This window comes from Suricata suricatta, chromosome 4, assembly GCF_006229205.1.
Source record: "Suricata suricatta isolate VVHF042 chromosome 4, meerkat_22Aug2017_6uvM2_HiC, whole genome shotgun sequence".
Classification (NCBI taxonomy): Eukaryota; Metazoa; Chordata; class Mammalia; order Carnivora; family Herpestidae; genus Suricata; species Suricata suricatta.
In genome coordinates, this window is record NC_043703.1 from 78,503,418 (window position 1) to 78,528,425 (window position 25,008).

The 25,008-nt window shown below is 39.7% G+C and overlaps 1 protein-coding gene across 2 annotated transcripts; it reads right to left on the reverse strand.

Moving 5' to 3' along the window:
- Positions 1–4,064: 4,064 nt before the first annotated feature.
- PTPN18 (protein tyrosine phosphatase non-receptor type 18) lies at positions 4,065–24,717 on the reverse strand. 2 transcript variants are annotated; one of them, XM_029936194.1, is made up of 8 exons: positions 24,655–24,706; positions 8,372–8,419; positions 7,687–7,836; positions 7,222–7,283; positions 7,060–7,137; positions 4,952–5,159; positions 4,468–4,542; positions 4,065–4,260 (listed from the first exon to the last, which is right to left on the reverse strand). In XM_029936194.1, the coding sequence occupies exons 5-8, from the start codon at positions 7,135–7,137 to the stop codon at positions 4,193–4,195; spliced, it is 429 nt and encodes a 142-aa protein (XP_029792054.1). In that variant the 5' UTR covers positions 7,222–7,283; positions 7,687–7,836; positions 8,372–8,419; positions 24,655–24,706; the 3' UTR covers positions 4,065–4,192. The 2 variants fall into 2 exon arrangements, with proteins under 2 accessions (XP_029792054.1, XP_029792053.1); XM_029936193.1 differs by lacking the exon at positions 7,222–7,283 and having other exon boundaries at positions 24,655–24,717.
- Positions 24,718–25,008: the final 291 nt, after the last annotated feature.

The window sequence follows — 25,008 nt, forward strand, 5'->3', positions numbered from 1 at the left end:
GCTGTTATATGGAAAACAATTTGACAATAAAATATTATGGAAAAAAAATAATAAAAATAATAAAAAAATTTTTAAACCTAAAAAAAAAGAAAGAAAAAGGAAAGACCCAAATAAATAAAATCAAGAATAAAAAAAAAGGAGAGATCACAACCAACCCAGCAGAAATAAAAACAATAATAGGAGAATATTATAAGCAACTATACGCCAATAAAATGGGCAATCTGGAAGTAATGGACAAATTCCTAGAAACATACCAAAACTGAAACAGGAAGAAATAGAAAATTTGAAAAGGCCATAACAAGTAAAGAAATCGAATTAGTAATAAAAAATCTCCCAAATAACAAGAGTCCAGGGCCAGATGGCTTTCCAGGGGAATTCTACCAAACATTTAAGGAAGAGCTAACACCTATTCACTTGAAAATGTTCCAAAAAATAGAAATGGAAGCAAAACTTCCACACTCTTTCTATGAAGCCAGCATAACATTGATTCCAAAACCAGAAAAAGATCCCACTAAAAAAGAAAACTGTAGATCAATCTCCCTGATGAACATGGATGCAAAAATCCTCAACAAGATATTAGCCAACTGGATCCAACAATACATCAAAAAAATTATTCACCACGATCAGGTGGGATTTATACCTGGGATGCAGGGCTAGTTCAATATCTGTAAAACGACCAGTGTGATTCATCACATCAATAAAAGGAAGGACATGAACCACATGACACTCTCAATAGATGCAGAGAAAGCATTTGACCAAATACAGCATCCTTTCTTGATAAAAACCCTCAAGAAAGTAGAGATAGAGGGATCATATCTTGAGATCATAAAAGCCATATATAAAAGATCCAATGCTAATATCATCTCAATGGGGAAAAACAGAGCTTTCCTGCTAAGGTCAGGAACAAGACAAGATGTTCACTCTCACCGCTGTTATTTAACATAGTACTGGAAGTCTTAGCCTCAGCAGTCAGACAACACAAAGAAATAAAAGCATCCAAATTGGCCAGGAGAAGGTCAAACTTTCAGTCTTTGCAGATGACATGATAGTCTATATGAAAAACCCAAAAGATTCCACTAAAAACCTGCTAGAACTGGGGCACCTGGGTGGCTCAGTCGGTTAAGCATCCAATTTTTGCTCAGGTCATGATCTCACAGTTCGTGGTCTCTGTGCTGACAGCTCTGAGCCTGGAGTCTGCTTCAGATTCTGTGTCTCCCTCTCTCTCCCTGCCCCTCCCCTGATCACACTGTCTCTCTCTCTCTGTCTTTCAAAAATAAATAAATGTTAAAAAACTGCTAGATCTGTCCAGGAACTCATCAAAGTGTCAGGATATAAAATCAATGCACAGAAATTGGCTGCATTCCTATACACCAATAATGAAGCAACAGAAAGAGAAACCAAGGAATCAATCCTATTTACAATTATACCAAAACCCATAAAATACCTAGGAATAAACATAGTCAAAGAAGTGGAAAATCTGTACACTGAAAACTACAGAAAGCTGATGAAGGAAACTTAAGAAGATAAAAAATGGAAAAATATTCAATGCTTCTGGATAGGAAGAATAAATATTGTTAAAATGTCAATACTATCCAAAGCAATCTACATATTCAATGCAATCTCTGTCAAAATATCTAACACCAGCATTCTTCACAGAGCAAGAACAATCCTAAAACTTGTATGGAACCAGAAAAGACCCCAAATAGCCAGTGCAATCTTGAAAAAAAAACAAAACAAAACAAAGCAGGAGGCATCACAATCCCAGACTTCAAGCTGTTTTACAAAGCTGTAATCATCAAGACAATATGGTACTGGTACAAGAACAGACACTCAGATCAATAGAAGAGAATAGAGAACCCAGAAATGGATCCACAAACATATGGCCAACTCATCATTGACAAAGCAGGAAAGAATATTCAATGGAATAAAAGTCTCTTCAGAAGTGGTTCTGGGAAAACTGGACAGCAACATGCAGAAAAATGAACCTGGACCACTTTCTTACACCATACACAAAAATAAACTCAAAATGGATGAAAGACCTAATGTAAGACAGGAAGCCATAAAAATCCTCAAGGAGAAAGCAGGCAAGAAACCTCTTTTACCTTGGCCACAGCAACTTCTTACTCAACACGTCTCCAGAGGCGAGGGGAACAAAAGCAAAAATGAACTATTGGGACCTCATAAAAATAAAAAGCTTCTGTACAGCAAAGGAAACAATCATCAAAACTAAAAGGCAATCAACAGAATGGGAGAAGATATTTGCAAACGACATGTCAGATAAAGGATTGGTATCCAAAATATAGAGAACTTATCAAACTTACCACCCAAAAAACAAATAATCCAATGAAGAAATGGGCTAAAGACATTAACAGACTCTTCTCCAAAGAAGACATCAGATGGCCAACAGGCACATGAAATGATGCTCAACATCACTCATCATCAGGGAAATACAAATCAAAACCACAATTAGATACCACCTCACACCTGTCAGAAGGGCTAAAATCAATAAGTCAGGCAACAACAGATGCTGGCGAGGATGAGGAGAAAGAGGATCTCTTTTACACTGCTGGTGGGAATGCAAACTGTTACAGCCACTCTGGAAAACAGTATGGAGTTTCCTCAAAAAATTAAAAATAGAACTACCCTATGATCCAGCAATTGCATACTAGGTATTTATCCAAGAGATACAGGTGTACTGTTTCAAAGGGACACATGTACCCCAATGTTTATACCAGCACTATCAACAATAGTCAAAATTTGGAAAGAGCCCAAATGTCCATTGACAAATGAATGGAAAAGATGTTGGGTATATACACACACAATGGAGTATTACTGAGCAATCAAAAAGAATGAAATCTTGCTATTTGCAACTACGTGGATGGAACTAGAGGGTATCATGCTGAGCAAAATTTGTCAGAGAAAGACAAATATCATATGTCTTCACTCATATGAAGACTTTAAGATAAAAAAACAGATGAACATAAGGAAACAGAAGCAAAAATAATATAAAAACATAAGACTCTTAAATATGGAGAACAAACAGAGGGTTAATGGAGGGGTTGTAGGAGGGGGGATGGGCTAAATGTGTAATGGGCATTAAGGAATCTACTCTTGAAATCATTGTTGCACTATATGCTAACTTGGATGCAAATTTTTAAAAAATAATAAAATTAAAAAAAAAATGTGGGCTTTCTGGAACTGATGATTTGATGGGGACTAGCCACCTGTCTATAAATCCATCTATCTGCCTAGTTGGAAGGCTGTCTGGCTGGTTGGGGTGTCTGTGCAATCAAAGGTCTGGCTGGCTGACCAGGAGTCCATCTGGTTACTTGGGAGTCTGTTTGACTAGGTCTGTCAGTCTGTCTGCTCACTTGGAGGTGGGTCTGTCTAGCTGAGAGGATGTCTGTGTGTCTCTTCAGCTAGGGATGTGTTTATGTCTGTCTGGGAATCTGTCCACCTAGGGGTCCATCTGGCTGGTATCTGGCTGGCAGCCAATCTGGGAGAGGGGTCTTTTTGATGGTTTCTCTTGATGAGGGTCATCTGTCAAGCTGTTAGTTGACCTATTTCTCTGACTGAAGGTCCATCCATCTGGCTGTGGACTGTCCCTCTGAAAGTCTGGCTGTCTAGGTGTGTGGCTATGTACTTGTCCTGATTGGGGGCCCCTCTGTCTGTGTACCCATCTGGGGATCTTTTTACCTGTCTGAAATAAGTCTGCTTGGTTGTTATGCCTGGTTTGGATCTGTCTGAATGGTGCGGGACAGGGAGGAGCAGCCATCAGTCTTTTTTAGGGCCACCGGTTTCTCTGTGTCCAGCTGAATGTCTGAGCGAGGGAGGCTCAGATACTGAGATGAAGTAGCCCATTATGTGGTGATGGGGACAGTCTCCAGAAGCCCATCTGTCCATTTCTTCCCACCTGGGGGTACCTGCCTAGTACTCTGGGGTTGGGCTCATTCCTGATGTTTATTCTTGATCTGTTCAATGTAGCCTCCTTAGCCATTTATCTCCCAGCTACCTCCCCCAGCCTCAGGCCCTAAATGCTACAATCACTGGGGCAGAGCCCCATGTTTCCACCCTGAGAAACTTTTATTTTGATCCAGAACCATCTCCCATTCCCAACACTTCACACAGCAGAGAATGGCCGTCAGCAGTCCAGGTGGCCACGTGGGGCAACAGGCAGGCAGGGGTGCAGCACTCACACCTGGCTCCACTCAGCAGGGGGATCCCGGGGCCCTTTAGGCCTTCCAATGCGCAGGTTGAAGCCTGGAAGAAGGGCACCGTGGGTTTCGTGGAGAAGCTGAGGTGTGGATATGTGTGGAAGGTCATCCTCAAGCTTCCAGGCCCTTGTGACTTACTGCAGCCACATGCGTAGGTCGCAGAGAGTGGGAGCCCCATGCCCCATCCCTAAACCCCCAACTCCTGGTTTTGAGTCAAAGCTGGGATGTCCCAGCAACCCAGTCTTTGACTTACCTAGCCTGCTGGTCTGAGCTCCATCCACCACGTCCTCGTAGGTGTCAGCCCCAGCGGGGCTTTGGTCAGACATAACTGTGGGGAGAAAACCAATCCCCGCCCCTCTCACAGGTCGGTTCAGGCGGTCCCTTGGAGCCCCGGAACCCGCCCGGAGAGGCAGAGCCTCAACCTTCACGGTCCCAGTCCGGGAGGGCTAGCCTGGGGAGGGGCAACAGGACACATCCGCCCGGACAAGCTGGTGTTGCCCGAGAAACGCACCCCCTTAGGGCCATAGCAAGGCTTGGGGCACTTCCGGCTGTGCCCAGAGTCGGGCAACAGTCCCAGAGGCGTGGCCGGAGAGGCACCGACCTCAGTCTTGGCCTTGACCCGGCTGGACTTAGGGACGGGGATCCTTGAGGCCGCGGGGCCTTCCCCACCCCAGCAAGACGGGGTCTGGCGCTGGAGCAGGTGGGCCCCGGAGCTCCCAGCCCGCCGCCGGACTCACCACGACCGGGCAGCGTCCCCCGCGCGTCCTCTGCGTGTGCCTGCGGCCGCTGCGCGCGCTGTACCACCTGGCTGTAGAGCGGGGCCTCCTCCGCGCCGCGTGCCCGCGCCCCCGCCTCCGCCCCGGGGGGCGCCCGGCGCTTCTGCACCACTGCGTATGTGTCCGTGTTGGCCATAGCAAGAGCCTGGCCCCGGGTACTGAGATGCTCCTGCGGGTGTGGAGGGATAGGGAGGGATGAGGAGGGATGGGGAGGGCGGGGAGGAAGTGAAGCCGTGGAGCCCCAGGAGGGAGGGGGTACAGAGCGCTCTCGGCGGGCAAACCGCTGGCTTCCTTCCCGCTGGAGGCTGTTTGCAGAGAGAAAGAGAGAGAGAGAGACAGAGACAGAGACAGAGAGAGGAAGGGAGGGAGGGAGGGATTCAGAAACTGGAGGGAGGGATCTCTGGGTGAGAGGGGTCTCGCTTCTGTGTCCTGAGAGTCTGTCTAGTTAGGTGATGAAGGGAAAGGGGCTAGCCTGCCACTGGTATTGCGGGGTAGTCATTGCTGTGCAAATGTTTGAATAAAGGAACGAGGAAGTGGAATCTAAAGGGGAAGGAGGGAGGGCCTCAAAATGGAGAGCCAGTCTTAAAGATGAGGGGTGAAATCTCTGCTGCAAAGGAAGGGTGACTCTGTGTCCCCAGCACCTGACATGAGGCCTGACAAGTGGGGTGCATCAAGAAACATTTGCTAAATTAATGACTGGGGAAGCAAGCAAGCAAAGGGCTAACATAGAGCAGATGCAATGAGATCTCTGGGATCAAAGTGTCATCTGGGGGCAGGTTCCCAGAGGCCAAAGAGTGAGCCAGTGAATATTAAACAGCAGGGAAGGGGTTGATGTTTAAAGGGTGGAAAGGGTTAGCCTCTGGGCATGAGAAATTGAAAAGGGAAGAATGAGGAGATAGAGCTGGGTACCTGAGGACCTCACCAGGGTAATAGAGTATGGTGGGAAGGATCCTGGAAGTCTGGAAGGAAAGGGTGTCATCATAGAGTGAGGCACAATTCTAGGGAAAGATGGGAGGGGAAGGATATGAGGCCTGGAGAAAAGTTTCCAGATCCCTGATGGAAGTCACTATGGACTCCGGGGGTACACTTAGGACGAATAGTCTGATAAGGTAACAAGGAGGACGACAAAGGTAGATACCATAGTCAGTCCCTGCTCCCAGAGGGAGTCCATGGGCTAGATGCTGCAATGATGGTGTCCATAGACCTCTACTCTGGTCCTGGTCTCTGAGGGTGTTGATGGTGGACAGGAAGAGAGTAGGAAGGGGGCTTTGGGACCTCCTTGAAGTTCTGGTAAAGGGGGCTGGAGGTCTGGAGTGCTGAGAACATCTGAGCTACCAAGTTCCTGTACCTGTGCTGCTTCTGGTGGGGGAAGAGGAGTCATCAAAAAGGGAAGACAAGAGGAAGAGGCATGTGTCCTTGGATCGAGGATACTGAGGCTTGTAAGAACATGAGTCTGAACCAAACAGACGCCATGACAGGCTGTAAGTTTCCCCTCTGAACTAGAAGGCCTAAGTTTCAGTTTCCCCAAAACTATCAGGCAGTTACACATTGCCTAGAGCAGGAGAGACCACCTTGTGGTATCCAGTCAGGAAAGGCCAGCTACCTCTTCCCACATTCCTTAAGGTGAGGCCTACCGATAGGAACTTTAGATAAGACCCTGTTACCTAATGTTAAAGTTAACCCGTTAGTTGCCGAACAAGACCCTGGACTCACTCTGTAATTGGTTAATTTCAAAACTACTCTAAATATTGTGATTGGGTCCCGCCAAAAGTAACAAATGCTCTAAACAAAATATATGGTTAAAGTTGCTGCCAATGCTGTTATACAATAATGATTGGATCACTGTACCTATGTCACAATTTCTTGTAACTCCCCCTTCCCAAACCCCATATAAACCCTACTCAGCCCTTGTTCAGGGCTCTCAGCACGCATCCACTGTGCTGGTGAAGTTTGTGAGCCGGAGCTTATAAGCCTGCAATAAAGCCCTTTGCCTTTGCATGCATGCCTCGGTCTCCCTGGTGGTCTCTGGCCGTTGAGGATAATGCATTTTGGGCATTACAGGCTCTCACCTGTGTCTGCACAACTACAGGCCACTGCTTTCTCATTTCCATGATCATGTTGAAGAGGCTGCAGTTAGGTGGGATCATCTGGGGCAGAGAGACAGCACACATGAGCAGGACTTGGCGGGCATGGGACCTGCTTGCACACAAGCACACATGCCCTATTCATACCTGAGTCAGGAACAACTGTTTTACAGAATCCACAGTGCACAGGACACTTGTTAACCCACAATCTGCATTGACAAGCAAGAATAAGAGTGAGCTTGGTCAGGACCTGCCCACAACCCTTTTGTTTGGGGCATTTGAGATTTTGAGTGGGAGCCCTAATGGGGAGCCCCTGTAGCACCTTTTGATTCTTAGAATCCCCAGATTACAATTTAAAAGAAAAAACTTTTTAATTGCTTACATTTATTGAGCATCAACTGTGTGCTTACTGCCCAGCAGGCAGTTGATGCTCAATAAATGCTAAATTTCAGCTGATGTGGGGTGAGCAAGTGTAGCCTCAGGTTTCTCAAAAGAAGCACTTGAACTGTGAACTGCGAGACTGTCTCCAAGCTCTTCACTGGCCTCACTGCCTCCCACCCCTACTCCAGTCACCTCTGTCTCTCCAGACTCCCATAAAATCCATTTATAAACCTGCAGTGGACACAGAGGCCTGGGGCCATATCCCTGGAGGCGAAGGGCTTCATCCACCATGGTGAGCACATGTTCAGGATTGCTAGGGACTCCTATATCTGGCCAGGACACATATAGCAGCATTCCTGAATGATTCACAGAACAGCATTACTGAAACAGAGGAAAAGAGGGGCAAATAAAAAAATTTTATGGAGTACCTACTACATGTCAGGCTCAGTTCTAAACATCTTTCATTTAAACTGAACAGATAATAACTGAGGAGATAAGTACTATTGCTGATACCCATTTTACAGATGAGAAAATGGAGACAGAAAACAGCTCTCCTCATAGGGGAGCCTCCTCCTCCCTTTTCAGTACCTTCTGAAAGGTGACCTGAAGTGTCCTGAGTATGATGTTTGCATTCAGCCATGTCTCCCTTGTCTGAGGATATGGGGCAGGTGGGAAGAGAAGGGAGAACAAAGACCACAGGTGCCAAAAGACATTTACAAAAAATGAAGCATTTCTGATTAAAAAGTCAGATAACATTATTTAAAAATGCATTCTGCGCAAACATCCCCCATGGCTTTCCTGAAAGAAACATTTGCTGGAGGAGGAAAAGAAGGAATATGATTAAAACCTCAACAAGCTCATTGATAGTGAGAAAAAAAAGATTTATTTTGTTTTACAAGAATTTTATTGCACTTACCATGTACCAATTGTATGTATGACTTGAGATGAGAGATTTTCCTGAGTTCTGAAATGTTAAGGAAAATAAGGATTTTAAGAACCTAACAAGGCACATTTGTATAAGAGAGATAATCATGTCATAGTTAAAATGCAAAATCAATGCATATATTGAGTTCTGACTATTTGCATACTCATAGCATGAGGGGACTGTGGGAAAACTATTCATCTTTTCAGCTTCAGCCTAAAAGCTTTCCACCTTGAGAATCTTCTGTGAAACCTCCCACAGCATTTAAAACTCCATAAAACACTGTTCCCACCTCTGCTCCAGTTTACCAGCCTGATGCAGAGTAGTCTAATCTGTAGTGCTTCCTGTTCTGGGTCCCTGTAATGCTCACAATTTTTCTTCAAAAAGGTAAGGGAGAACGGGCAGGAAATGAAGAGGGGCAGTACGCATTAGAGTTCTATTTCAACACACCCTCACTCCCTCAGGACACCTCAGGCATTGCTGACACATCTGCACTCCCCCACAAAACACCTCAGGCATTGCTGGCAAAAGCACAGACAGCTGCAGCTGTAATGCAGATCATCTAGCAGAGCCTTGTCAGCTTAAACACACACAGACCTAGTGGGGACTTGAGCTTCTGACTATGCAGGAGGAAGATAGGTGAGAATATTCTCATACTGTAAGCAACTAAAAACCTGGACAAGAGATACGAGTCATGATTTTCAGATGTTGGCCCACAGGCACTGAAGGATTGTGATCACTGAACAAAGGGAAACACATGAGTCTTATGCCTGCCCCAGCTTACTCCCTAGAGGCAGTCGCCAGGCTACAGAACATGGGAAGTCCCAAGATCCCACAAAGTTGAGGAGCAAGAGAACATGCCTAAGGGAGGAGAAGGCAGTGTAAGGACACAGGTCTGAACCAAAGTGACTCCATGACAGGCTTCAAGTTTCCCCTCTGACCTTGGAGGCCTAGGTGTCGGTTTCTCAGAATCATTAGACAATAAAAGGGCATAGATTGCTCAACTGGGGACCACCCTAATAACACCCAATCAGAAGCGGCCAGCTAAAATGCTTAACACTCCTAAGGGCAAGCCTAGATATAGAAGCTATAGATAATCACTTATTGCTTAAGGCTAGTTACACCATATGTGAGGGTCTTGGGTCCACTCTGTAATTGGTTAATACTCTAAATGTTGTGATTGGGACTTGCCAAAAGTAACGAACACTCAAAGTAATGTGTATGGTTAAAGTTACTGCCAATGATGTTATGCGATAATGATTGGATCACTGTACCTGTGTCACAATTTCCTGTAACTCCCCCTTCCCAAACCCCATAAAAACCCTGCTCAGCCCTTGTTCGGGGCTCTCAACACAGATCCACTGCGCTGGTGAAGTCTGTGAGCCTGAGCCCGAGCCCATAATAATAATAAAGCCCTCTGCATTTGCATACGTGAGTAGGTCTCCCAGGTGGGGTGGCGGTCTCTGGTTTTGGGGGAGGATATTGAATTCTGGGCATAACAGCAGCTAGAATTTGAAGGGCAGAATCCTAGAAAGAACAGAGATATGCAAACAAAAGTAAACAAACTTCCAGAAGTCTGCATATGGTCCCCTTGAATATTTTTAGCTGAATAATAATCTGAGCAAATATATCATGAAACTCCAAAAAGTGAGGCAAAAATAACTTCCCAAGAAAGAATAATAACTAAGGATCTATGAGATGAACATTCCCAGCAATGTTCATTATAGGACAGAAATAATTTACATTCCTTCCAGTCAGAGTTGAGAGACCTGATTGACTGACTATAGGCATATGACTACTATAGGAGTAAAATTAGTTCCAGAATATAGGCCACTCTAGACCTGCCCTACAAAAGCTTAAAAACAAATCTTTTTGATCAAACATCAAAAAGTAACCTAACTACCCTCCAGAAAAAGTCCAAACTCTTTAAAGGAAGACAATAAAATCCAACAGTGACCAGTGTAAAATTAAAAATGTCAAGGATCCAATAAAACTTTACTAGACAAACTAAGAAACAAGAAAAATCTTTAACTAGGAGAAAAATCAGTGAATAGAAGATCTGGTAGGGATGAGGAAAGAAGTAGAACTTTAAATGTTTTTTTAAAACTATTTTAATTATACTTGAAGATGAAAAGAAAAACATGAACATGATGAAAGTGAAACAAAAGATATAAAGAAGACCTAAATGGAACTTCTAGAGAGACAAATATAATACATAAAATAAAAAAATTCACTGTCTAAGTAGATTAGACAGAATAAAAGATAAGAGAACATGGAGACATAGCCATAGAAACTATTTTAAATGGGAAAATTTTTTTTAAATGACTGAGGATAAAATGAACATCAGATAACAAAAAGAAACAAATGTCAGCAAAACTGGCAAGGAAGAAGTCAAGCCTTCACTATTTACAGACATGATACTCCATGTAGAAAACCTGAAAGACTCCACCAAAAATATAGCTGGAACTAATAAATGAATTCAGCAAAATCATAGGATATAAAATCAACATACAGAAATCTATTGCATTTCTATACACCAATAGTGAACCAGCAGAAAAAGAAATCAAAGAATTGATTGAAAAACCCATAAATACCTAGAAACAAGCCTAACCAAAGAGGTAAAAGATCTGTATCTGAAAACTATAAAATACTTATGAAAGAAATTGAGAAGACACAAAGAACTGGAAAAACACTCTATGTTCATGGATTGGAAGAACAAACATTGTTAATGTCTATACTACCCAAGAACAAACATTTTTAATAGGTCATATTACCCAAAGAAATCTACATATTTAATGCAATCCCTATCAAAATACCAATAGCATTTTTTCACAGAGCTAGAACAAACTATCCTAAAATTCATATGGAGCCACTCGAGATCCCAAATAGCCAAAGCAATACTGAATGAGAAATGCAAAGCTGAAGGCATCATGATTCTGGACTTCAAGCTATATTACAAAGCTATAATCATCAAGGCAATATGGTACTTGCACAAAACAGACACAGAGATCAATGGAACAGAATAGAGAACCCAGAAATGGACCCATAACTATATGTTCAACTAATCTTCAACAAAGCAGGAAAGAATATGCAGTGGAAAAATGACAGTAACTTCAGCAAATGGTATTGGGAAAATGGGACAGCAACATGCAGAGGAATGAAAGAGGACCCACAAAAATAAATTCAAAATGGATGAAAGACCTAAATGTGAGATATAAAACCATCAAAATCATAGTGGAGAAAACAGGCAGAAATCTTTGACCTCAGCAGGAGCAACTTCTTACCAGAAACGTCACTGGAAGCAAGGGAAACTAAAGCAAAAATGGACATTAGGATTTCATCAAGATAAAAAAGGTTCTGCACAGCAAACGAAACACTCAACAAAACTAAAAGTCAGCTTGCAGAATGGGAGAAGATATTTGCAACTGACATATCTAATAAAAGGTTAGTATCTGAAATATACAAATAACTAATCAAACTCAACACCCAAAAAAACAAATAATCCAGCTAAATAATGGTCAGAAGGCATGAAAAGACATTTTTCCAAAGAAGACATTCAGATGGCTAGCAGACACATGAAAAGATGTTCAACATCATTCATCAACAGGGAAACACAAATCAAAACCATGATGAGATGCCCCCTCACACCTTTCAGGAAAGCTAAAATTAATATCCATTTTGGCAAGTATGTGGAGAAAGGGGAACCCTCTTGTACTGTTGGTAGGGATGCAAACTGATACAGCCACTCTGGAAAACAGGATGGAGGTTCCTCAAAAAGTTAAAACTAGAACTACCCTATGACCCAGCAATTGTGCCAGTAGGTATTTACCCAAAGGATACAAAAATACATTTTCAAAGGAGTACATGGACCCTGATATTTATAGCACCATTACCAACAGTAGCCAAAGTATGAAGAGAGCCCAAAAGTCCATCGACTGATGAGTAGATAATGAAGATGGGGTATATGCACACAATAGAATATTAGCCATCAAAAAGAATGAAATCTTGCTATTTGCAATGATATAGATGGAGTGAGAATGTTTATGCTTAGCGAAATACATCAGTCAGAGAATGACAAATATTGATGAAACCACAAACCCACACATGTAAGAAAATCAATGAACCATAGGGAGAATAAACATAAAGAAAGCCACACCAAGGCAGATTATGATCAAATTGTGAAAGTAGGAAGGGAGGAAGGAAGGAAGGGAGAGAAAAAAAGAAGGAAAGAGAGAGAGAAATGAAGAGAAGGAAGGAAGAAATAAAGGAAAGAAAGAAAGAAAGAGAGAGAAACTTAACATCATCCATACAAAAAGACACATTACATATTAAGGAACAATGATAAGAATGACAGCAGAACTTTGTCAGAAACTGCAAGCCAGAAGTCAAAGGTGTGACATTCTAAAAATGCTGAAATTAAAACACATGCGCCTGTGTGCGCGCGCGCACACCCACACCCACACCCACACACACACACACACACACACACACACAGGAGCACCTGGGTGGCTCAGTCAGTTAAGCATCTCACTCTTGCTTTCAGGTCAGGTCATGATCTTACGGTTGTGACACTGAGCCGCATGTTGCACTATGCACTGAGCATGAAGCTTGATGATATTGATATCTCTCTCTCCCTCTCTCTCTGTCCCTCCTCCCTCTCAAAATAAATAAATAAACATTAAACACACACACACACACAAACTTTCAGATAAACAAAAGCTGAGGGAATTTATCATAAGCAAACTTGTACTATGGTAAATATTAAATAAAGTAAGCTCTTCATACAAATGGAACATGACACCAGATGTAATATGGATCTATATAAAAGAACGGAGTAAAGAAAAAGTAAACGTGTCTAAATGTAACAGATATTTCTCATTTTTAACATTAAAAAAGATAATCTAGTGAATTTTGCCAAACAAGAATTAATAGCAATCTTTCACAAACTTTTCCCAAAAACACTGAAGGACCTTTTCCCAACATATTGTATGAGACCAGTATTAATCTGATACCAAAGCTAGACACAGACATCACAAGAAAACAATGCTATTAACCAAAGTCTCATTAATACAGACACAAAAATTCTCAACAAAATACCAGCAAAGGGTACCATGACTAAGTTGGACTAATCAGAGGGATGCAAGATTGGTTCTATATATTTAAAAATCAGTGTCACATGATATATTAATAGAAAATAAAACAAAGACACACGATCATCTGAATAGATGCAGAAAATATTTGGACAAAATCAAACACCCTTTCATGGTAAAAAACAAAAGAAACTAGAAATAGGAGGAGACTCCTTAGCCTGATTTTTTTCCAAAAATCTATGTAAAAAAAAAAAACCAAATCCTTAGACTTAATGGTGAAAAACTGGATGTTTTGCCCTTAAATCAGGTTGCACTTGCCACTTTTGTTCAACTTTGTACAGAAAGTTCTGGTCAGTGAAGTTAGTAAAAAAGAAATGGAAGAAAGGAGAGGGGGAGAAAGGAAGAAAGAAAGGAAAATAGGGACAGATGGAAGAAGGTAGGACCAGTACTGGGTTAGAAAAAAAGAAGCAAAATTATCACAATTTACAGATGACATCATGTTGTATTTGGAACACTCTAGAGAATAGACATGTACATCCACACACCCACACACACTATTAAAGCTGATAAATGAGCTCAGCAAGGTTGCAGAAAATATGATCAATTCAGAAAAATCAATTGTATTTCTATATACTAAGATGTATTTTGTTTGCAATAAGGAAACTGAAAACGAAATTAAGAAAATCACTTCATCTACAACAGCATCAATAAGTATAAACTACTTAGTAATAAATTTAACAAAAGTGCAAGATTTCCAAACTAAACACTATAAAACATTGTTAAGAGAAATTAAAGAGGACCTATAAATTAAAAAAAATCTATGTTCATGATATGGAAGACAAAATTGTTAAGATGGCAATAGCCTCCAAATTGATAGATTCAGTGTATTCCTTATCAAAAATCCCAGAAGGCTTTTTGAAGATACTGGCAAGCTTATCTTAACACTAATATGTTAACATTAATAAATGTGTTATAGATACGGAAGACCACCCTCAAGTTTGATGACTCACTAGGGAGACTCACAGGACTCAGCATAGGGAGGTACTCATGGTTATGATTTACTACAATGAAAAGATACAGAATAGAATTAGCAAAGGGAAAAGTTAACACAGGACAAATTGAGGGAAGGGTCTTCTCCCAGTGAAGTTGCACAGGATGTGTTTCATTCCCCAGCAATAAGTTGTGACAACATGTGTTAAATGTTCACAGGTAAGCTGTGAACTGTCTTTTCACCCAGAGTTTTTACTGGGGTACTCTGTGTGGTATGTAGGCACCCTCTGACTAGCATAATACCAAAACTTCAGACTCCCAGAAGGGAAGAAGGTGTTCACAAAAACCCATACTGTTTATATTAACAATTCAAGCATAGTGAGCCGCTTTTATTAGAAATCCAATTTTCAGTCAAGAGCCAACCTTGTAGGAAGGACTTTTTAAAACATAAGCCCACTATATTACTCTTTTCTGCAGAGTAAGTGACCCAGAATAGTCAAAACAATATTGAAAAAGAACAGATTTGGAGACTCATATTTCCTGATTTCAAAACTTACTTTAAAACCACGATAATTTAAAAATGTATAGTACTGGTACAAAGATAGACATATCAATCAATGGAATGGAAGTAAGAGTCCAGAAATAATTCCTTACATTTATGGTTTATTGATTTTTAACAAGAATAACAAGACTATTCAATGGGGGATGTACCATCTTTTCAACAAATGGTGCTGGGACAATTAGATATATACTTCAAAAAGACCCCTACTTCACACCATATATAAAAATTAACTCAAAATAAATCATAGAACTAAATGTAAGAGATAAAACTGTGTAACAATTAGAAAAAAATAGGAGTAAGTCTTTATGACGTTTGATTAAACAATGGCTTCTTAGATACAATACCAACGGCACATTCAAAACAATAGACTAGAACTCCTCAAAATTAAAAAGTGTTTTAAAGGACATTTTCAAGAAAATGAAAAGACAACCCACAGAGTGGGAAAAATATTTGTAAATCATATACAGATAAGGGGTTTGTTTCCAGAAGAACTGTTGCAACTTAATGGTAAAAACACAAATAACTCAATTTAAAAATGGGCCAGATCTGATCGGATATTTGTCCAGAGAAGATATACAAATGGAAAAATAACCACATGAGAAGACGTCCATAACATTAGGTAAATTAAAACCCAAACCACAATGAGATACCACTTCCCACATCTTAGGATGCCTTATAAAAATAAAAACAAAAACAGAAAATAACAAGTGCGTTTCTGATGAGAATGTAAAATGGTGCAGCCTCTGTGGAAAACAAAATATCAAAATAAAAATATCAAACATGTAATTGCCATATGACCCAGAAATTATACTTCTGGGCATATACCCCCCAAGGAATTGAAAATAGGAACTCAAAACAGATGCTCCTATACAATTCATAGCATTGTTCAACATAACCAAAAGATAAAAACAAATCAAATGTCGATCAACAGATGAATGGATAAAAAAAGGTGATATGTACATACAGTAGAATTATAATTCAGCCTTAAAAAGAATGAAATTCTATAGAATGAAAACATAAAAAGTGAATAAGCCAAAAACAAAAGGACAAATATTGTATGCTCCTACTTATATGAGATACATAGAATAAACAAATTAATAGAAAGTATTAAAAAGGCTACCAGGAGCTAGGGGAAGCAGGAATAGGGAGTAATTGTGAAATGGATACAAAGTTTCTGTTTGGGATGATGAACAAATTCTGGATGTAGGTGGTGATGATGGTTATACAACACTGTGAGTATACTTAATGCCTCTGAATTGTACAACTGTAACGGCTAAAATGGCAAATTTTATGTTAATGTATATTTTACCACAATTGAAAAAAAAGACACAATGAAATACTACTTCACATCTCATAGGATGGCTATAATAAAAATGACAGACAATAACAAGTGTTAGTGAGGATGTGACGAATTCTATTCTTTGTACATTGCTGATTGGAATGTAAAATGATGTAGTTGTGGAAGCAGTTTGACAGTTCCATAAAATATTAAAAATAGAGTTAATGTATGATGTAGCTATTCAACTTCTATTTATATACCCAAGAGAATTGAAAACATACTTCTATATAAAAACTTGCACATGAATGTAATAGCCAAAAATTAGAAACAACTCATTCTATAAACTGATTAATGAATAAATAAAATGTGGTAGATCTATTCAATGGAATACTATTTGACAATAAAAAGGAGAACTCATGCATGACCCATATGCATGAATTTTGAAAACATGCTAAGTGAAAGGATCCAGTAATAAAAGAAAATATATCATATAATTCAATTTATACAAAAATTCCAGAGTAGGCAAAACTATAGGGACAAAAACAGGAGTAGAGGTTACCTAGGGTGGAACAATGGGGAATGCCTGTAAGTGGATATAGGGTTTCTTTATGGGGTATTGAAAAAGTTCTAAAATTTATTGCAGTGATGGTTGCATAATTCAGGAATGTACTAAAAACAACTGAATTGCACACTTCAAATGGATAAATTGCATCCCAGTAAAGCTGGGTTTTTTTTTTTTAAGATAATTTATTCTTCAGTCCTAATAGTTTACTTCTGGTTTTGTTTCCCTTGCCTAGGAGACATATTGAGAAGGCTGTTGCTATGACAAATGTCAAAGAATTTACCACCTATACTTAGAGAGTATAGGATTTTTATGGTTTCAGGTCTCATTTAAGTCTTTAATCCATTTTGATTTTATTTTTGTGTATGGTGTAAGAAAGTGGTCCAGTTTCCTTCCTTCCTTCCTTCCTTCCTTCCTTCCTTCCTTCCTTCCTTCCTTCCTTCCTTCCTTTCTTCCTTCCTCCCTCCCTCCCTCCTTCCCTGCCTCTCTTCTTTTTTCTTTCTTTCTTTCTCTCCCTTTCTTTCTTTCTTTCTTTCTTTCTTTCTTTCTTTCTTTCTTTCTTTCTTTCTTTCTCTCTCTCTCTCTCTTTCTTTCTTTCTTCCTTCCTTCTTTCTTTCTCTTTCTTTCTTTCTTTCTTTCTTTCTTTCTTTCTTTCTTTCTTTCTTTCTTTCTTTCTTTCTTTCTCTTTCTTTTTCTTCCTTTCTTTTCTTTCTTCCTTTCCTTACATATAGCTATCCAGTTTTTCCAGTACCATTTATTGAAGACTTCTTTTTCATTCCTTATTTTTGTCTCCTTTGTTGGGGATTAAGAGATTAATTGACCATATAATAATGGGTTTATTTCTGGGCTTTCTATCTTGTTCTATTGGTTTCTTTGTCTATTTTTGTGCCAGTACCATACTGTTTTGATTATGATGGCTTTGTAGTATAACTTGAAATTTGGAATTGTGATATCTTCAGCTTTCTTTTTCAAGATTGCTTTGGTTATTCAGAGTCTTTTGTGGTTCCATACAAATTTTAGGATGGTTTGTTCTAGTTCTGTGAAAAATGCTGTTGGTATTTTGATAGGGATTATATTAAATCTATAGATTGCTTCAGATAGTAGGACATTTTAACAATATTTGTTCTTCCAATCCATAGCATGGAATATCTTTCCATTCATTTGTGTCATCTTCAACGTCTTTCATTAATGTTTTATAGTTTTCAGAGTATAAGTCCTTCACTGCTTTGGTTAGGTTTATTTCTACATATTTTATTATGTTGGGTGCCATGATAAATTGGACTATTTTCTGAATTGCTCTTTCTGATGCTTCATTATTAGGGTATAGAAATGTGACAGATTTCTCTACATTAATTTGTATCCTGCCACCTTACTAAATTCATTTATTTGCTCTAGTAGATTTTTGGTAGAGTCTTTGGGATTTTCCATGTATAATATCATGTCATCTGCAAATAGTCCAAGTTTTATGTCTACCTTACCAATTTGGATGCCTTTTATTCCCTTTCCTTTTCTGATTGCTGTGGCAAAATTAAAAGCTTTGGCACAGCAAAGGAAACAACAACAAAACTAAAGGGTAACCTACACTGAATGGGAGAAGATATTTGCAAATGACATATCTAATAAAGGGTTAATATCCAAAATATATAAAGAACTGATGCAACTCAACAGCCAAAAAAACCAAATAATTTAATTTAAAAATGCACATAAGACATAAACAGACATTTCTTTATTCTTTTCAAATTTTAAATTAAATTCCAGTTAGTTAACATATAGTGTAATATTGGTTTCAAGAGTTAATTTAGTGATTCATCACTTACATATAACATGCAGTGTTTATTATAACAAGTGCCCTCCTTAATACCCATCGCCCATTTAGCCCATTCCCCCCACCCACCTCCCTCCATCAATCCTGAGTTTGTTCTCTATAATTAAGAATCTCTTATGGTTTGCTTCTCTCTCTCTTTTCCCCCCTTCTCCCGATGTTCATCTGTTTTGTTTCTTAAATTCCACACATCAGTGAAATCATATGATATTTGTCTTTCTCTGACTTATTTTGCTTAGCATAATAAACTCTAGCTCCATTCATATCATTGCAGATGGCAAGATTTCATTCTTTTTTGATGGCTGAGTAATATTCCATTGTGTGCATATACTCCATCTTCTTTATCCATTCATTAGTCGATGGAAATTTGGGCTGTCTCCATACTTTAGCTACTGTTGATAATGATGCTGCAAATATTGGAGTGCATGTACTCTTTTGAATATTTAAAAAATTTTTTTACACTTATTTATTTTTGAGAGACAGAGAGTGAACAGGGGAGGAGCAAAGAAAGAGACACAGAATCTTAAGCAGAGCTAGCAGCCTGCACAGAGCCTGACATGGGGGTCGAATCCACAAACCGTGAGATCATGACCTGAGCCAAAGTCAGACGCTCAACTCACTGAGCCACCCAGGAGCCCCTGAATATGTATTTTTGTATCCTTTGGGTAAATACCTTCTGGCACAACTGCTGGGTCATAGGGTAGTTCTATTTTTAGCTTTTTGAGGAACCTCCATCCTGTTTTCCAGAGTTGCTGCACCAGTTTGCATCCCCACCAACAGTACAAGAGGGTTCCCCTTTCTCCACATCCTTGCCAATATCTGTTGTTTCCTGTGTTGTTAATTTTAACCATCCTAACAGGTGTGAGGTGGCATCTCATCATGGTTTTGATGTATTTCCTTGATGATGAAGATGAATGATGTTGAGCATCTTTTCATGTGTCTGTTAGCCATCTAGATGTCTTATTTGGAAAAATGTCTTTTCATGCCTTCTGGCCATTATTTAGCTGGATTATTTGCTTTTTGGGTGTTGAATTTGATTAGTTGTTTATAGATTTCAGATATTAACCCCTTATTAAATATGTCAATTGCAAATATCTTCTCCCATTTGCAGGCTGCCTTTAGTTTTGTTGAGTGTTTTGTTTGCTGTGCAGAACCTTTTTTATCTTGATGAAATCCTAATGTCCATTTTTGCTTTAGTTTCCCTTGCTTCCAGTGATGTTTCTGGTAAGAAATTGCTCCTGCTGAGGTCAAAGAGGTTGCTGCCTGTTGAACAGATATTTCTCCGAAGAAGACACCAAGATGGCCAACAGACACATGAAAGGATGCTAAACATCATTAATCATCAGGGAACTGCAAATCAAAACTACAATGAGATAGCACCTCACACCTGTCAGAGGGTTAAAATCAACAACCAACAAGTGTTGGCTAGTATGTGGAGAAAAAGCAATCCTCTTGCACTGTTGGTGCTACTGCAAACTGGTGCAGCATACTGTGGAAAACAGTATGGAGTTTCCTCAAAAATTTAAAAATGCAGCTACCCAATGATCCAGTAATTGCAGTACTTGGTATTTATCCAAATAATATGAAAACACTAATTCAAAAGGATATATGCACCCCAGTATTTATTGCAGCATTATTTACAATAGCCAAGTTATGGAAGCAGCCCAAGTGTCCATCGATAGATAGATAGATAAAGAAGATATTCAGCCACAGAAAATAAAATTGTAAGGACGCAGGTCTGAATCAAACTGACTCCATGACAGGCTTCAAGTTTCCTCTCTGACCTTGGAGGCTTAGGTGTTTCTCAGAATCATTAGACAATAAAAGGGCACACATTGCCCAAGGCAGGAGGAACTATCCTTGTAACACCCAATCAGGAAAGGCCAGCTAACAGCCTTAACATTTCTAAGGGCAGGCCTAGAGATAGAAGCTATAGATAATCACTTATTGCTGAAGGCTAGTTACACCCTACGTGAGGGTCCTGAGTCCTGGGTCCACTCTGTAATTGGTTAACACTCTAAATGTTGTGATTGGGTCCTGCCAAAAGTAACAAGCACTCTGCACAATGTGTATGGTTAAAGTCACTGCCAATGATGTTATGTGATTGTTATGCCCAGATTTTAATATCGCCCCCCAAAACCAGAGATTACCTGGGAGACCGAATCACGCATGCAAAAGCAAAGGGCTTTATTATGAATTTAGGCCCAGCCAGCCTAAACTCGGGCTCACAGACTTCAACAACACACTGGATCCACATGGAGTGAGCCCCGAACATGGGGGGGCAGGGCCTTTTATGAGTTTGGGAAGGGGGAGTTACAGGAAATTGTGACACAGGTCCAATCAATATAGCATCACATCATTGACAGTAACTTTAACCAATTACAGAGTGGACCCAGAACCCTCAGGTACGGCGTGACTAGTCTTAACCTCCATCTTTAGGCCCATCCCCAGAAATGTTAATGGTGTTAGCTGGCCTTCAAGGTCAGAGGGGAAACCTGAATCAGACCTGCATCCTTACATGATAATGATTGGACCCCTGTACCTGTGTCACAATTTCCTGTAACTCCCCCCTTCCCAAACCCATAAAGGCCCTGCCCCGCCTTTGCTCGGGGCTCTCAGCATGAATCCACTGTGCTGGTAAAGTCTGTGAGCCCAAGTTTAGGCCCCAGCGAGCCTAAGCCTGTAATAAAGCCCTTTGCTTTTGCATGCGTGACTCGGTCTCCCTGGCGGTCTCTGGTTTTTGGGGACGATATTGAAATCTTGGGCATAACAAAATCTTGTCTTTTGCAATCACATGGATGGATCTAGAGGGTATAATGCTAAGCGAAGTAAGTCAGTTAGAGAAAAACAAATCATATTTCAGTCATATGTGGACCTTGAAGCAAAACAAGTGAATGAAGAAAAAAAAAAGAGACATCATAAAACAGACTCAAATATAGAGAACAAACAGATTGTTACCAGAGGGGAGGTGGGTGGGGGAATGGATGAAACAGGTAAAAGGGATTAAGAATACGCTTATCTTGATGAGCAAATGATGAGTAATATATAGAATTGTTGAATCACTATATTGTACAGTGAAGCTAATGTTGTATGTTAGGTACACTGGAATTTAAATAAAAAATTAAAAAATAATCTAAAGCAAAAATAATAGCAGCATATTGTAGAGTATATTTCATATTTAGAATTAAAACCTATGGCAACTATAACATGAAGTATGGAATGGGAAAACTGAAATATGCTACGGTAAAGTTCTTATATTTTAAATGAAATGATATAATATTATTTGCATGTAGACTGTGATAAGGGAAAGATATAACTTGTAAACTCCAAAGCCACCACTAAGTACATAATACAAAGAGGTATAGTTAATAAGTCAATAATGACTATGAAATGGATTCATAAAAATTCTCAGTCTGAAAGAAGACAGAGAGAAAAATGAAGAGACAAAGAACAGATGGGACAAATAGAAGACAGAAAAATAAGAGGTTTAAATTCAACATTACGCATAATTATATTAACAACTAAATACTCCAATTAAAGGCAGAGATTGTCAGACTGAATAATAAAGTAAGCCCCTACAGTATGCCACCTACATGACATTTTAAAAATAAGATGGGGGCACTTGGGTGTCTCAGTCCATTAAGCATCTGAGTCTTGATTTTGGCTAAGGTCATGATCTCATGGTTCATGAGATCGAGTCCAGAGTGGGGCTCTGCACTGACAGCACAGGGTCTGTTTGGGATTCTCTTTCTCCCTCTTTCTCTGCTTCTCTCTTTCTCTCTCAAAAACATAAATAAACTTAAAAAAAAGAAGGATGAACATAGATTTTAATAAGTATAAGAATGGAAGAAGATATGTACACTCGAGTAATTTAAGTGGCTATATTAACATCAAAGTACACTTCAGAAAAAAGAATATTACCAGAGATAAAAAGAGACCTTACATATTTGAAAAGGGATTGATTCATCAGGAAGACATAACTCTAACTGTAAATGTACTCAATTACAGATTTTTAAAATAGCAGAGGCAGAAACTGACAGAACTGAAAAGACAAACCAGAAAATTTTTAATTAGAAATGTCAATATTATTTCAGCAAATAATAGGGCAAGTAGACCCTCTCCAAAAAGCAATACAAATAATAAGATTCAAATAATATTTATACTAATTGTCAATTATAGAACAGTTGGAAACTTCATAACTCCTCTCTCAGTGATTGATAGAACATTTAGAGAAAAGTAATTAGTTAAGATTTATAAGATACAGGAAAGATACAAAATATTAAAGTGTCTTTCAAAAAAGACACAGTGAATTTGACTGACTTGATATTTATAGATCATTCCACTCAACAAAAGGAGAATACACATTCTTTTTGAGTGCACACAGAATATTTACCAAAATAGACCATATTCATAGCCATAAAACAAGTCAGTACATTTACAAGGATTGAAATCATATAAAGTTGTTCCTTGATCACAGTGGAATTCACTAAAAATTAATAACAGGAAGATATATGAGAAAATCCTCAAATATTTGGAAAGTAGGCACAACTGTGGTCAAATACCATGAGTCAAAGAAGAAATCATGAGAGAAATTAGAAAATATTTTTGAACTAATTGAGAAAGAAGACACACTTATCACTTTGTGAGATGTAGCTAAAGCAGTGCTTATAGAAAAGTAACACTAAATGCTTATCCATGAAAAAAAGAAACTTCAAATCAATGATCTAAGTTTAAGAAACTAGGGAAAAAAGAGCAAGTTAAAGCTAAAATAACCTTTAGGAAGGAATAATGAAGAAGAGAAGATATTAATAAAATAAGAAATGAAAAAAAGAGAAAATAAATAAAACCCAAAGCTGCTTCTTTGAAAAAAAATATTAAAATTAATATAGCTGATAAACCTCTCACCCAGAGATGGCTAACATTTCCTATAAAGGGTCAGACAATAAATATTTTACACTTTATGATCCTTTTAATCTACCCAATTTGAAACTACTGAAATCTGCCATTATAGTATGAAAGCGGGTATAGATGATACATAAGCATATGAGTGTGGCTGTATTCTAATGCATTTTATTTACAAAAAAAGGTAGCAAGACAGACCTAGTACAACAGTTAAAGTTTGCTCATCTTTACTCTAGCCAGACTGACTTGAGGAGAGACAGACCACAAATCACCAAAATCAGGAATGAAAAAGGGACATCACTATAGATTGTGCACACTCCATGATCAGCCATTCATTCTGGGGCAGTACTGATTCACCCCACAACCCTGTCCACGCAGGCCAGAATGCAGAAACCATGCTCCTTCAGTGTTGACATCCATTTATTGAGGAACTAATTTATGTTAACAGGCAAAACAGAGATCCCTGCCTTCCTGGACTTATCTTCTAATCAGGGAGATGGAAAATAAACAATGTGTGGATTATCTTGTATGCTAAAAATGGGAAGAACTGTGAGGCCAAAAGGAAAATAGGACAAGGGAAGGAGAGTGGGAGTGCAGGGGGTTTTAAATGATGTAAGATCCAGGAAGGTCTCATGGAGGAAGTAGCAGTTGAACAATCCAAGCCAAGGAGAAGAATGTTCCAGGCAGAGGGAACAGACAAGACACAGGCTCTGAGGCAAACCCATCCCTGGCACATCTGAGGAACAGCAAAGCCCAAAATGGCTAAGGCAGAGTGAAGAAAGGAGAGACAAAAACAGAGATCAGAGCTCTACCAGGGAGGCCACAGTATAGAACCTTATGGTCTATAGTGCAGATTTGGGGTGGGAAGCCCAGCAGCAGAGGGGTTGTAAACACTGCAGGGATAAGTACCATGAATAAGATGAAAGATATCAACAAAAAATTAAAGAGCAATAGTGGAGTCACTCCACGAACTGGGCCTTTCAGTCCTAGCATTAGGGAGGTGCTAGCAAGACTTCTCTTGCCTTCTCCCTGCACAAGGAAATGCGTTCTAGAGAGGTGAGAATACCTACCTGCTCAGCCTCCATTTCTCAACATGCCATCAGGATCACCTAGACAAGAAAGGTAAGGGGAGAGAGGAGTGATTTGGGGATAGGAAAAACAAGGCCAAAGGAGGATTCAGAATGCGAGCTCCTCTTCCCCAAAGCTAACTAACCTTGACCCCAAACTCCCAGACCAGGCGCCAGAAGTCTAGCAAGGTGGGAGGCAGGGGTCCTTGTGTGACCGATGTACACTTGGCTTCTGGTCTGTGCCCTGATAAAGGCTAAGTTCACCACCCAGATCCTGTTGTCACCCCTACCATGTCCACCCTGTCCCTGACTCCCAGCCTGAGTCTGACGTAGTCGCTATGTCTCTCCTTCTGGAGC